Source organism: Lontra canadensis, unplaced genomic scaffold, assembly GCF_010015895.1.
Source record: "Lontra canadensis isolate GAN:19392208 unplaced genomic scaffold, GSC_riverotter_1.0 scaffold39, whole genome shotgun sequence".
Lineage (NCBI taxonomy): Eukaryota > Metazoa > Chordata > Mammalia > Carnivora > Mustelidae > Lontra > Lontra canadensis.
The window spans coordinates 15745121-15760808 of record NW_022631033.1 but is presented as its reverse complement, the minus strand read 5'-3'; the positions used below and the strand labels follow the sequence as shown (position 1 = coordinate 15760808).

The window sequence follows — 15688 nt, the reverse complement described above, 5'->3', positions numbered from 1 at the left end:
AAATTTAATAGGGTATAAGCTTATGGTTGACTTGTATTTATTTTACATATATTTATTTTTATTCATTTCTTATTTATATATAACATAGAATTATTCAATATATTTCCATTGAATTAAATGGACAACAAGGCTAGAAAATAGTTTAGTCTTCATAATTCTTAAAATTGTGTATCTTATTTCAATAATAGATACATTGTAACTTTATATTGACTTAAAGTATTGTACTCTTAAGTCATGCATGTGTTCAATAATTCTTATCCACTCTTTAGTCTGAAGTTTATATTCCATGCACAAACTGTTGAGTGAAGTTTCTAAGAATAGTGTGAGTAAACTTCCAAAAGATTGATGGCTACAAGTTTTAGTAACATAAATATTTAGTCTTATGCTAGAGAGTTTGGATGGGAAGGGAGTGAATAAAGAATTTAGGAAGGAGAGCAGATTATAGACTCAGACTGAAAGAAACCCCAGATTTCCTCATGCATTCTTGGACCAGGGGGATTTCTATGGACAATTTGCAGAGGAAAATTCCCAGCCTGTCAGTAATCCATTCAGAATTCTGGGACCCAGGAATTGGCCCTGGTGTCTACGGACATGGACTTACTAACTAATTCAATAGTCATCAAGAAGAGGATGGTTTTGAAATGTGTTATGAAATAATTGTAATGCTTTTCTTTTCCTGAAATAGTAACATTTAGGTAGTCGGTATAAACAATGTCGAGTTTACATATTCAACAAACATATTAACTTTCATTCGTTGCAATATTTATGTGGATATATGGGATGCTAAGGTTTGTCATTTCCAATATTATAAGTATCTATTACAGATACTGGTCTTGATGCTTAGTTTAAAAAGAAAGGAAACTCTTTTGAGAGTTCAGTGCACTGGAAATTTCTACCAATATTTCTCTTCTAAGGTAAAATGTTACATGTTACCTGGATATTGTTTGTTACATTCTATTTAAAGTTCTCTGTTTTCTCTTTTTAAAAATGCATGTGCTCTCTCCACATTGAGAACAGAGAGTGTTAATTCCAATGTAGCATGGGATGTCTGCCTATCTATATTTTCATCTGTACTGTACGTGAAAATGTTGTCTGTGAAGGAAAAGTAGAATGAATGTGGATACTTTGCTGTTAGACTAAATGTGGCCTATTTTCTGCTTGTTTGAGAAAACGCTGAGGAATAAGGTTGTATGAAGGTGTCCAGACTTCCCATTCTGGTGGTTTGGTGTCTATGTTCTTGCCATATTCCTGGCCTTTGAAAAATCAATGGGACTAAACCCTGACTTTTCCTTAATGCTTGAGCAGACTAGATTGTAGATATATTCAAAACATTTGAACCTTGGTTATTTTGATTTAATGCAAAGCATCCTTCAAAATATTTGAATTATTAATCCTGCAGAACCCCTTTGTTTTTTTTTTCCTTCCTCTTGGTTTTTTACAACAGGAAATATTAAATGTCAAGAAAAGTACCATGCCATTATCCAAATTATTTTTTACTTAGTACCAGTTTAAACACTGATTACATTGAAAATCATTTCATTTCAGCCACAGCGTCCTGTGTTTACTCATGAAAACATTCAAGGTGGGGGGGAACCGTAAGTATTCTTCTTATCTTCTAAGTTCGAGACTGACATTGACCCACAAAATAGAGAATTGATGTACTAAAACAGAGGCCTGTTCAGCTTTGCAAATGAGAGAGAACAACCTAACACGAGGCTCTTTGATGAAGAGAAATTACAATGCTCTCCATCTTTCATAACAGAGAGCAGAAGTTCATTTTGAAAAGAAACCTGTGATTTTGGGTAGAAGACTGATTTACACACCCAGAAAAGCCTTCCAATGTTCCAGTGATGCCCAAGACTTATCAATCTGCCTCCTTCTCTGTTCTACTCAGCATGTGAATTCTAGTTACCACAGCTTGAAAGACACAGAAATGTCCTAACATTGTCTGTACACATATTCGAATACTAAAAGAATGTCAAAGTAGACCAGAAGTGATAAGTTAATAATGCAATTCCAGAGTTCCTAAATTCTTACACGGGTCTTTGGAAATGGCAGTGTATTAAGACCTTCGATGTCATTCAGCTCAAAGCCTTTCCACACTTTCAAACTCCCTCTCCTTTCTGACCTACAAGTCAATTTAAATTGAAGGTGTCACACATTGTCTTTAAGATTCTCTTTCTGTGTGTGTCTCTTTCCGTTCCGTTTTGCCCATCACAGATGTTCAGAGGCTATCTAGTTCCTACTGCCTACTGCCTAGTCTGTAAGTCAGGAGTTAGACCCCTGGGAAGGAGCAAGGAGGGAACTAAACCTTGTCAGGCAGACCCAAGCCCCAGCAGAACCACCCTCTGGCCCACTGCCCATGTTCTGCTCAGCCAGGGCCTAACTAGTCAGCAAGGCCAGCTGTGGGGCCTGGTGCCTTCTCACCACGGACTCCCTCCTCACTCCTCGGAGACCTGGCCCTGAGCTAACAGCAATGCTCTCAGAAACCATCTCTCACCTCTTACCAAGTGCATCCAGAAAGCGCTCCTCCTTAGGGAAAAGCTTAGGCAAAGAACAGGCTGGAAGTAAGAATCCCTTAAAGATTCATTTACCTGGGGGAAAAAAAAAATCCAATAAGACTTGTAATTTTCAAGTTTGGGTTTGTTTCCTTATTCAAGCAGATGATAGGAACACATCACAAAAAAAAGTAAATTCCAAGCCTGTCCAGGTCTGTTGCATTACCAACACATTGTATTAAGCAGCTTTAAGGAGCATATGAATTGATAGGTATATTGTGTTTTACCGTTTCATGTCCTATAAAGTTAAAACTTCCATGTGTGGCCATTTGGGTATCTACCAAACCACAGAGCTCACAGGTGGGAAAAGGCATGTTTTCAAGGCCCTGCTATGGACATTAGAAGACATTCTGTACTAAATTTCTATCTGATGAGTGGATTATGGGGTGTCACTAAATCCCTTTCATGTAAAAACTGGATTGGAGTACAAATAGGAACATCGTGTTATAAGGTTGCCGCAATTCAGAATTAGGATAAAATATGTTCTCGGAAAAGTTGCAAGTTTATAGAGAGAGCTTTGAGCTTGGCTGAGCATTTCTTATTTAAAAGACAAATTTCTTTTTGAAGCATCTTATTGCCACCACCATCATTCATCTCACCAACACATCCTTCAAAACATTTTAATTGTAATTTAGCTCCATTTCCTGTCGTGCAACACTGATTTTGAAAGCCAACAGAGGCAGGGGAGTTTCCTGAAGATTTGTTTATGTGTCCATGAAACTCCATTTTTTTTCTTTTTTTTTTTTTTTGTGGCCTAATTAAACCCGAATGGTAAGTAGATTTTGACAAGCACACTGGCTTTTGTCATACCAAAGTGAAGTAAGAGTTTGTGCCAATTTGGGGATTTTTTTTTTTTTAAGCTCTTGGAACCTTGAGATTCCTCCAGCATCTGGGGTTCGATGGCCTTAAAGAGGCTTTTCTCCATATGAGGTTGGACAAGCGCCTGAGGGAGGGAAGGCCTGGAAAGACCAGTCAGAGAATTGGTGTTTCCCAAAGTGAGAGCTTTAATGTACATCCATTGAATTAACAGCCCAGGAATGACTGTCTCCCTCATTGGAAAAGGGACCAAGTTGAAATCAACTTCCCCCCTATGAATATACAAAAGCTACCCTCCCTTCACCTAAGCAGCCTCAAAATCAAATCCTTAAAGCAAACAACAAAAAAATTTGTCTACTCCAACCCTGGCTGGCCCTATTGCAAACATCCAAATTAAGTAGTATTGGTATTTAACCCCTCCCTGTCTTCTTATTTTATTTTTTCCTTTAACCACGGCTCTGGGAATCTGGCTACTTTTCTCTGTCCTTCACCACAGTCAGAATCCTTTCCCAACAGAAGACATCAGATGCCCAGTTTCAAAAGCGTATAAATGGCAGAAAAGATTTTCTAGGAAGACAAATATTAAAGGAAAGAAATCTCTAATGTAGTGATTTCCGGGTTTGGTGCCAGCCAGGGTAGATAATGTATTCTAGGAGACGATGTTCTCTCCCAGGCAACTGCCCCCACGCCCAACCCCTGCCAGAAGCCAACTTTATCTGGGTCCCCCAATCTGAAAAAGTTCATGGACAGAGAGGGAAGCACATGGAGACATGTCCCAAATTTATGACATGCTTGAGTTCAAATGATAGGGAAATTTTGTTCCACCAAAATGTGATTTTCTGACTGAATGAAGTAATTAGAAATAAATCATTCTTGTCCTAGCAGTATTCAACATTATCTACTTTCTAAAGTTGACTTAAAAAAAAAAATTCAGAATACTCTGAAATGAGGTTCTTATTACGATATATTGGCAGAATTACATAACTGTTAGAAGAAACAGCAAAAACAAATTCACTGATTTTCTTTTAAATCCCCCTCATGATACTGGTAATATTTTAGTGGTAATATGAAGTTTTCATGTACCTGCATATCAAATGCTTCCTGAGCTGCACAGCTGCTAGAATTTGTGTTTTTACTTTCCAAAATGCCAGTCTCCATTAATATGCATTAAAATACATACTATTTTGTTACCACAAATTCCATTTTACTGATCAGTGTCACCAAAATAAAGGCTCTCGACGAATTTACGCAGAGAAACGAAAGTGGTAGCATCCTATCAGTAATTCCTTTTCATGTAAAATTATTTCCAGGGAGAGTTTCCACATCAAACACAATTTCTCCAGGACCCATTTTAAAAAGAAACTTATATACATAATCTACTGTTTGATATTGACTCAGTCATCACTGAGCGCAGAATTCATCTGTTTGACTTCACAGGTGAATTACATCAGATTTTCAAATTGTAAATCCTCACAAACACCGATTCAAACTATGAAACTAAACTGCTTTAAGGAATTCTTATTGGTGAAAAAAAATAACTTTCTCTTTTACAGTAATCCCCAGATAGCGATTTAGAAGACATGTCTGAAATAGTTTGTACGTCTCCATTTAGAACCATTAAAAATTCAACTTGGAAGTTGCAATTATTTGCTTTTGATTATGGCCAACTAAAACAATAATCCCTTCTCGTTACATCCCTGAATAATATACACATCACTTCTTTTATATTCTGTGCTATTATTTAATGTCCTCATGGTATCTATCATAGGCAACTGGAATGCAGGTCTGACTTATAAGTGTCAAAATGTTTTAATCCAACTTGTGGGTATTCCGACCTTCCACAATTTTCCTCCGTGTAGTTTTAAAATGTTATCAGAGTGGTCTAAACCCCATGAAAGCCCAAATATTTCTATTTACATTACATGCTTACCAAAGACTTACACTATCAAGTTTCATGTATTAATAAGGATAGAAATGTTAAAAGTAAAGTGACTATGTACAATCTTCTGTAGTTTCACAAAAGTGTAAAGATTTGTCTTTAAACACATCCATTTGTCCTGTTTAAGGTTTCAGGCTCTGTATAACTATACTCCTAGGAATGAAGATGAGCTGGAGCTCAGAGAAAGTGACGTCATTGATGTGATGGAGAAGTGTGACGATGGATGGTTTGTGGGTATGTGGACACTGCCTTTCAGATGCCTTTGGCCATTTTATAATTTGCTCATGTTTGCTCATTTGTGATAGTCCACCTTCCTTTGCTTTCGTGATGCCTCTGATCATTCACGCATTACATATGCACCGTGTAATCCCGAGGCAACACTGCATCGCATTTTTTAAAGTAGGTTCCACACCTAGTATGGAGCCCAACGCGAGGCTTGAACTCACAACCCCGAGATCAAGACCTGAGCTGAGATCAAGAATCGGACGCTTAGCCAATTGCCCTTCATTGCATTTATAATACGGTTTTCTGGTATATGTGATTTTCTGATAGTTTTACTTTCAATTCAACTGAGAGAAGAAAGTTGCTTTGGATAGCACCAACCAGGAAAGCCTGAGATCTAAGAACCATAACAACAGTGTTTCCTAGTTGAGAAATACTAACACCCTCTTCGGTGGGCAATGTTAGGTGTCAGCAGTGGGGATCTAATTGGAGAAAACAAGATGAAGTCTGCAATTCGTCTACGTACTCAGTCTGATATTAAATAACCCTGAAAGTTCAATGATTGATCTTCATTTTAATTTTTGGTAGAAGTTGAGAGATGTTCTTACCTTCCTAAAAGAAGAATAGGGGGTACCTGGTTGGTTGAGTGCCTGACTTGATTTCGGTTCAGATCATGATCTCAGGGTCATGAGATCAAGACCCACATCAGGCTCCCTGCTCAGCAGGAGTCTGCTTGTGGAGTCTCTCTCTCCCTCTCTCTTGACCCCTCCCCCCACTAATGCATACACACTCTCTCTCTCTCTAAAAAAAATAAAGCTTAAAAAAATAAGAGTAGAGCTCTGTTGAGGAAACATTTGTAGACAAGATCATATAATGGGGCGCAAAGGAAAGAGGGAAAAAAGAAATAAAAGCACAGGAGGACAAGAGAAGACAAGATGAAGGAAAGAGAGCTTTCTATAGACAGGCCATCCGTGGGGAAAACGATGAAAGTACGGAGGTCACATCCGCAGCCACAAGCCTCTGCTTCTGTTCATAGAACTCTCCCGTCCCGCGTGATCTCCCATGACATAATAAAACTGGAGGGTGACAATGTCCCCGTAATGCCATTAATATTACACCCTGTTGAAGAGGGTGTCAGACTCCTGGCTCACCGAACAGAGCCTGGCTGCTGGGCCATCCTGTCACACTGCCAGCCTCGACGTCCTCCCGAGACTGTTCCACTCAAAGGCTGAGCATTTGTTTAACCTGGGTGTGGGTGGGAGGGCAGCCTTCCAGCTGGAGAAACAATGAAGGCATCAGGCAGTTCAGTTGAAACTGCTCCCTTTTGTCTTCCTACTGTGTTCAAGTGAGATCTTTCTTTTCCAAAGCCCGCAAGGCTTGCTTGCTTCATGACGGCTTGTAAGCGAAGAGTGTTCTAGCCCACATATATAAACCGATATTTCATCGTTATTCATTCCATTTATTGCTTCTATTTTCAGGAACTTCAAGAAGAACCAAATTCTTTGGTACTTTTCCCGGAAACTATGTCAAGAGGCTGTGAATCGCTGTCTCCCTACATTTCAAGTCCCATTTCAGCACCACATCTGCAGACCCTTGCCTGAAAGAGCCCCCTCAGCGCCCCCCACCCCCAATGTCCTTCCTTCTGGTCTCCTCTAGAAGTCCCCCAGCCCTCCCCACCTCTACCTGCCGCCAAACCACCAGCAAAGGGACTGCCGCTGTCCAGCCCTGGGGAGGCTGGGGGCTTGCTTCTGCGTGAACTTGCGTAGTCCTGATTTCTGCTCTAAAGTTGGAAAAGTCGCTATGCGAGATCGGAGAAAAGATCGTTAGAGTTAGAAAGGGAGAAGTATTTGAGGCAAAAAAAAAAAAAAAAAAAAGAAAGAAAGAAAGAAATATCTGAAGAATCTCTCCAGTCCACTTTGAAAGGCATTCTCCCCTCAGGCAACCAGAGATTGTTTATTCCCAAATGCTGTGGTTTGTGTTTTCACATTCTTAGCTTGGCAGTGTATTTTCCTTTCACGAGTTTGCCTAGTGTCCTGGTTTACACGACATGAAAAACTGTCCTTCGGCTATTGTTTGCCTGCACTTACAATTGTAATACGCACAGTGATTACAAAACCTAAAGCAAGCGTAGGAAAGTTAATTCGGATGAGTGTGATTTTATTGACTGGATGTGAGTTTTCAAATAGGAGTCTTTTCCTGCAGTTTTTTTTTTTTCTGTACTTTTTAGACGTGCAAACCGTAAGTGAATAAGAGCCTTTGGTAATAATCATGAGACTATAAGAGGTTTAGCTAGACTACAAAACAAACAAACAAACAAAAAACAAAAACCTATTGTGTTGTAAAGTTGCATTGCTATTTTATATTAAAATGTAATAATCAGCATCATGAACAATGAGCTCTTAGTGTTTTATTTATCTGGTAAAATTTTAATAAAAGCAGTGTTAGTGAGAGGTGCAAAGAATTATTCTAACATAGACACTTGAAAGTATCTGTAAGCAATATTCATAGGTAAGTTTTCACTGTGTGCGCACATACACATTTGAGATTGTACGAGAACAGACAATCCGTATGATGTGTTGTACATTTTATGGAAATGTAAAGGAATCCCACACGTTATTTTATAGAAATAGAGTACTTCAGAAGCATCACAAGTATTATGGCTGGTTTTAGCAAGGATTACGATCAATACAATTATTTTTACTACGATAGTTATTTTTCTTCTATGGAACTCAGAATCCTGGCAACATTTGAGGACAGGAATATGTTGAGCCTGATTTTCCTGGTGTGTGTGAAATAGTTCCTCGGAATCCATGAGGCACTTTCGGAAGCAATGTTAAATCCTTCAGGTTATGTTTTCTGCCCTGAAGTAGAAATTTACAAAATGGCTTTGGGACCTGAAAGATTTAATGTGGCTAACAGTGCCTGAACTACACATACCTTGAGAACTAGCTTTGTATTTCTTATGACTTTGCATAAGAACTATTCATATCTGGATCTTGAGCACCTTATAGATTAAACATTTTATGGCATTTCTTCTGTGGACAGTGATTGATCTTTTCACAATGTATGTAGACTCCAGAATTTTGTACATACGTTTGCTCCTTTTTTTGTACAGACTATTTAGTTGTCGAGAAAAACGGAAATTTACTAATTTGGTCTTTATCTTTCGCTTTAAACTAAGCTAAAACACTTTCCAACAGATTATCCTTTACATATCCCACAGATCACAAGCACGCCTTGATTGTGCAATTCTGTAAGATAGAATTTATGCAAAATTATGAACTTAAAAGATCTTAGCAACCAAACTGAAATGTACTGATTACAGAGGAGTTTCATTCGTTAGAAGGTAAAGAAACATCTTCAAGTAGCTTACCTTGATAACTGTCAAGTTTGCAACCAGCTTTATATCTTAAAGGCTTTGGGTTTGAAATTAAGTCAACTGCATGCAGCTTTGCTGATAAATGAGTAATTATCCTTGATGCCATTTATGAGAAAAGATTTCAATATCTGTTGCCTGTCATATTTAAGAAAAATTACTGTTTCTACTCTCTGTATCTGATTTTAAAAGAAAAAAAAATGTTCATACCTGGCTTTCAGGTAATTGACTTTGAATTCTTACAAGCGAAGGTCATTGTGTTTTTCTTGAATAGACACCTAATAAATTTTGCTTGGAAGTATACTTCAGTTTTTCTTTTTGACATTTATCCTTAAGGAAATTGTGTAGTTTATCTCAATTTCTTTGACAAACCAAGAGAAAATGCATTTGTTCTATGTTCTCTTGATACACAAATGGAGAAAAGAGGTATATGCATCATCTCAGAGAAGAAATGTTCTTTAAACCTGCCACTAAGACTTGTTTGCTGAATACTCTGGGGCTGAAAATTACTACTCAGCTAAAACAACACATAATATTTATGCCTCAAAAACAGCTATTTTTTCCAAGAAGAAGTTACTTGCAAGAAGTTATAAGCACTGTCTCAATTCAATCACCTTAAATTTTTAAAAATTCTTGCCCTAAAAAGCTTTATCACCACTGTCATGGCAGTCTCTTGTAAGACCCACAAGCTTTCGGGGAATTTTAAATTATGTGCTTTACTCTCACACAAATAGTAAATAACTAGCTTTCCTACTTGGATCCTTTTTTCTTTTAAAAAAATTTTTTTATTTAAATTTAATTTAGTTAACATATGGTACACAATTAGTTTCAGGGGTAGAATTTAGTTATTCATCATTTTCATGTAACACCCAGTACTCATTCCATCACGTGCCCTCCTTAATACCCATCACCCAGGTACCCCATCCCCCAACCTCCCCTCCCCTCCATCAACCCTCAGTTTATTTGCTAGAGTTAAGAGTCTCTTATGGTTTGCCTCCCTCTCTGTTTTTGTCATATTTTGTTTTTCCTTCCCTTCCCCTGTGTTCATCTGTTTTCTTTCTTAAACTCCACATATGAGTGAAACATATGTTATTTGTCTTTCTCTGGCTGACTTTTTTCACTTAGCTTATTACACTCTAGTTCCATCCACGTCGTTGCAAGTGGCTAGATTTCATTCTTTTTGACGGCTGAGTAATATTCCATTATATACATTTTTTTATATTCCATTACATACTTATATAAATATATTCCATTCCATTATATATAATTCCATTATATCATTCTGTATATATATATATATATATATATATATAGTGTATACACACACACATACACATACACACACACACACACACACACACACACACCTCACATCTTCTTTATCATACTTGGATCCTCTGTAACAGACCTTGGACACTTGTGGCTCTATGTGTTTGCTTCCTCCCACATCTTTGTCTCACATATTCAGAAACCCGTACATTTCTCTGTTGGCAATTCAGTTCTCAGAAGTGTTTTTGTCACGTTACTTCTCCTTAATGCCCACCTTGCTCTCTTCTGTTTCAATGGAAAATTTCCACTGTATATTAGCTTTTCACTAAAATGTGTTCCCTTTGTGTGAAGAATATGCTCCAGAATATTCTTTTGCACGTGTTTCCATCAGAGCATTTGTGGGTCATTTAACTAGGTAAATCAGAATCCAATACGGTCAGGATGCTTGTCTGTGTGTACTCAGGTCACTCCCTGTTGCTCTCCTCCAGTGCATCTCTTGCCAAATGATCAGCATTCTAAAAATATAAATCTGGGATTTTAAAGGCACATGCATCAAAATCTAGATTTCCTCTTTTACTTGAGAATTAATACTTTGTGCTTCTCTGTAAAATCTGCTGAGATGCCACGGCAGCTTCACCAAAGCCCTGAGGTCAGAAACCCCTCTCCACCTTTGTGGTTCTCCGAGACTTCTATCACAGCCATCCAAGTACTGCTGTGAGGTCTGGAGCAGCAGCAGCCACTGTGTGACCCTCCTGCCAGGCTTTCTCATTGTGGATGTCAGCATTCTGGATAGAATATTGAACTATTGTTTGCTTTAGAGTCATCTGATCCTCAGTAACATATCTTACTCGATTTTATGCCAATACACACTCATCAACATACACCACAAATTACTTCCGGCATCTCATTTAGGCTACTGAAGCCCCCCCAGTAGGTGAAGTAGGATCTGTTGTTGTGAGCCCCACATGGCCAGGCCATGGAAAACACTGTCTGCTTCTCTGCCTTTATCTGCTGTGGCTCACATCTGAGCATTAACTGGCCCAGGTCAGTGGAAGAGTAGCAGCAAGGGACCCTCCCGTATGATAGGCCAAATTTTAATCCATCCAGTAACTACACTCTCCCTAAAAGCTAGCATATATATGTCCATTTCTTATTTGACAGAAAGCGAAAAGAACCTGTTTGAGTAACTGTTTCCATGAACTTTCTTTGCTTGATCTCTCTGTGTAGGTGGTCACTTTGTGTGGTCTGAGCATTTCTTCCTACTGTTTTCCAGATTTTAGCCACAAAAGGAGATATTCTTTAAAGAATCACTCAATCAAAAAGACTAAGTACTCTGACAGTTTCCAAAACCCTGTTTATTTAAAGATTTAATAATTTCATCCTCCTTTCCGGACTGTAGACTTCTAACCGTTGTTTATGTATCAGTTATGGTTTCAAATTATCTCCTCATCATGAATGACTAGGTCAGAGTACAAGCAGAGACTGGTGTTATGAATGAATGGTCTACACCAGGGATTGGCAACCTAAGTCCTGTGGACCAAATTCAGCTTGCTACCTCTTTTTTTATGGCTTGTAAATTAGGAATAACCGTGGTTATTCCCATTGTTTGTACAGATATACATTGGCTATCTATTTGGTGGTAGGGAACACTAATTTTGAACCCCAATTAAGTGAGATGTTGTCTCCCCAGAAAAAGAATTCCTTTTTTTTTCCCACTGGTAGATCTATATTATAAAAACTTTACCCTGATACTGTTATATTTTGAATTTTATCAATTAATTGGTAGAAATTTGCTCTTTTTTGTTATGTGAGTATGTGCGTAATATCTTCCATTTTGCCTCGTGCCCCACAAAACCTAAATATTTACTATCTCTGTACAGAAAAAGCCTGTGAACCCCTGGTCTATGCCAATTGCCAGCAACAAACGTGAAAACTGACCAGAGGGAAAGGAATGTTGGACATGGGCTGTATTACCAAGCGGTAACTTACATGTGTTCCACTTCTCCTCAGACAAATCTAAAAGGACATCTGCTTTGGGCCCATTTTATAGGTGAGGAAGTTGAGGCTCCAAAAAGTTGATACAAAATATGGGATGGACATTAAATTCAGAATCTGGTTTATCTATCTCCCGAGCCTGTGCTCTATCTTCTAGATCATCTAAGCATGGGGCTAAATATCCTGTTGATCAAACCGTGCACCCATAGTTAAACAGCTACATCCGCTGACCTCCTTCATCCCCACCATTCTCACAAACTCTTCTATCACGAGCAGCCAGCGACCCATAACAGGCCCTCGTGGTGCACAGGACAACAAGGGAGAGGTATGTGTTTGGTCTAGCGTGATAGTGTTTCCCGGAGGAAAGCTAACTTTGGTTTCTAAAAGCACACAGTGACCAGAGGATGTAACTTTGATTACCAACGTGCTTTAATTGAGCATAAGCCTGTCCATGCCTTGTGATTCATTATGGCCCTAGAGGCGACTGCTTGGAAGCCAGCTGCACGGCGGGTGGAGTTCTGGGAAGGGCTTCGTATTGTTGAGCCGCTTGGAGACAGACAAGCCCGGCATGCTCTAGGAACACAGTGTGCTTACTGGATGTCTTTTCAATAGCCCAAGACCCAGGGTACACTAGCCATTCTCCACTGGATGACTTGCTAAGCCTTAGCTCACTGCTAAATTCAGCCACTCGGCTCAGGAAAATTCCATCTGAGCTCATCCACATACATATATCTTGACCCAAAAAACTTTCAGTACAAGACAGAAATCTGCCTAGCAAATCTTCACCTGTTCTTTTGGGGTGTCTTGTTTCATCCTTTTCCCTAAAATACGATGGGTGACTCAGTTGGAGTCCCCGTGTCTTCTAAAAATAAGTGCCATTTCAAACAAAACTCCTGCTGCCATGACCACCACCAGTAGACAATTGTCAAATCTTGCACTGATTCTACAAGAAGCTTGAGAATGACTTCTTAAAGCACTATTTCCTTTAGGCAACAGACAAACTATAGAAAAAACTAGAAAATACAAATGAGCAAAAAGAAGAAACAAAGAATTACTAACAGGCCCATTTAGGATAAAGATTATACTTTGGGTAGCTCAGTCAGTTAAGCATCTGCCTTTGGCTCAGGTCATGAGCCCAGGGTCTTGGGATCGAGCACCACATCGGGCTCCCTGCTCAGGAGGGAGCCTGCTTCTCCCTCTGCCCCTCCCCTTTCTTGTGCTTTCTCTCTCTCTCTCTCACAAATAAATAAATAAAAATCTTTAAAATCATTTTTTTAAAAAGATTATGTTTGAAATATATCCCTCCAGAGTGTTTTCTGCACATGCGTATTGGTGTATGTGTAGTATCTAGTATGTAGCCAGAAGTGGGATCATATTTGAAGGTAAATACTACTTTATAACCTGCACTTAATATTGAGCAGGCCTCTGAAAAAAAAAAAATAGAAATCAGGTTTTCAAGTCAATTGGACATGACCAAAGTTTATAAAAAGAGTAAGGAAAAGTCAACGTCAATCCTCAGGATTTATGAACATGTAATTAATTCAAAACCAAGAGGCAAGAATTACAAAACTACCACTGAGCTAGAAAATCGGTCACAATCTGAGGAACTACTACAAGAAGGAAAGAAAAGAGGAAGAGGGAAAAGAAAATAATATTTATTATCTCCCTACCATAAGCCATCACATGCTTTATGCATTTTTATAGCTAAGGAGTGACTAAAGGAAGAGAGATATTACATTCAGATATACGTGAACTTCAGATCACTGGGATACAGCATCCAAACCATCCTGGGGGTTAGCAAAGTGCACAGATATTTGAATTGTCTCTGTATTTTCCCTACATCTGGCAATACCAGATCCTTTGGGAGAAAGCAGTCCCTCCTCCCAAATTTTGGAAGTAAGAAAAAAATACATATGAAAGTATGTATGGGAGCGCCTGGGTGGCTTAGTCGGTTAAGTGGCTGCCTCCGGCTCAGGTCCTGATTCCACGGTCCTGGAATCGAGTCCCACATCGGGCTCCTTGCTCAGCGGGGAGTCAGGTTCTCCCTCTGCCCCTCCCCCTGCTTGTGCTCTCCCTCATGCTCTCTCTCTGACAAATTGATAAATAAAATCTTTAAAAATTTTTTTTAAAAAAAGGAAGTACATATGGAGTAAGACAATAGGTGAGATTTGATGAGGTGCAAATCAAAGAAATGCCGACAGAAACATTCATCGGTGAGAGCATTTGGTCTGCGGCTCGAGCCCATTGGGAGCAGAGGATGTCCTCTCCTACAGGGGATCCCACAGACAGTGTAGTTTTGTCAAGAGGTGAGAGGAGTTCAGTTATTAATAAGCTGTTCGTAGGTCTCCTGGTTGGGGAAGAGAGACTCCACCTCCTTCCAGAAGACGTGCAGACCACAGGGAGCTCATGACAAGGCTAGCCTGGGCTCTGAGTGGGAACCTGGACCACGCCATCTCTGGAGGCTTAACTTGGGGCCTCCAGTTGTGCTCCTCTGCTCATTCACATCATCTGCAGTGAGAGTCCCATCTGTGTTGCTAGTAAATAAAAGAGTGGGAATATTCTTGTCTCTGGTCAGCATCTACAGTGATAGAGACTGTTTAAGTAGAAACCCAGGAGCTCAGTCTTTGGTATGGCTGCATTATGTTCCCCAATCCATACGCTGAAGCCCTCACCACCAGGACATCAGGACGTGACTGTATTTGGAGGTAGGACCTTTAAAGAAGTAATTAAGGTAAAATGAGATCATGTGGGCGATCCCTAATCCAGTATGACTGGTGCTCTTACCTTAAGGGGAGATTCAGACAGAAAGGAGCACAGAAAGACCATGTAAAGATGCAGAGAGAGAACAGCTACCTACAAGCCAAGGAGAGAGGCTTCCTGAAGACTTGAAACCTACTGATACCTTGATCTTGGACCTGTACCCCCCAGAAGTGCTGTTTAAGCCACCCGGTCTGTGGTAGCCAAGTATGGCAGCACCGTACTTGGAGATGGCCTCTCCTTCTGTGCTCCTCAGTTCTCAGTGGGCGATAAACACAGGACACACATCTCACTCCAGAGGTGATGACTGCAATTCCCCCTCCTCCTAACCCTGTCCTCAATTTGGAATGTGCATATAAAAACAAGATATAACAAAGGATAACTATTGAGTAGTTCTGGCTTAGGCCTTCACAGAAAGAAGAGACCCCCTTCCTCAGGCAAGCGCACATGTGCACACACACAGACACACCCAGAGCCACCTTAACAAAAAATAGCCAGTGGTATAATGCAGGATGAAAATACTAGGTCCCCAGGAGGTAAAACTTTAGCAATACCTTCTTACTCTTTGCTCATTACAGATAAACTTGCATTGACAAGAAAACCCACCATCCACTCACCCTCCAGCAGAGGGCTCTGTCTGAGTCGGGGGCAGTATCCCTCACAGGAAAGGGGTCCCTGTCTCTGATGTGAACTTGCTCCATTATTTTTTACATGGCTGCACATCACGCAGAGCCTGAGTACCTCCAAGGAGTTTGG

General features: G+C 39.7%; 1 protein-coding gene across 21 annotated transcripts in view; it reads left to right on the top strand.

The window, feature by feature from the left end:
* The window catches only part of SORBS2 (sorbin and SH3 domain containing 2), a 205582-nt gene extending 198424 nt beyond the window's left edge, over positions 1–7158 (top strand). For all 21 annotated transcript variants that reach the window (XM_032869929.1, XM_032869933.1, XM_032869932.1 and 18 more), the window contains 3 exons: positions 1546–1595; positions 5441–5547; positions 7014–7158. In XM_032869929.1, coding sequence (XP_032725820.1) covers positions 1546–1595; positions 5441–5547; positions 7014–7075 — 219 coding nt within the window. In that variant the 3' untranslated portion in view covers positions 7076–7158. The remainder of the gene's footprint in view (positions 1–1545; positions 1596–5440; positions 5548–7013) is intronic.
* The last annotated feature ends 8530 nt before the right edge of the window (positions 7159–15688 follow it).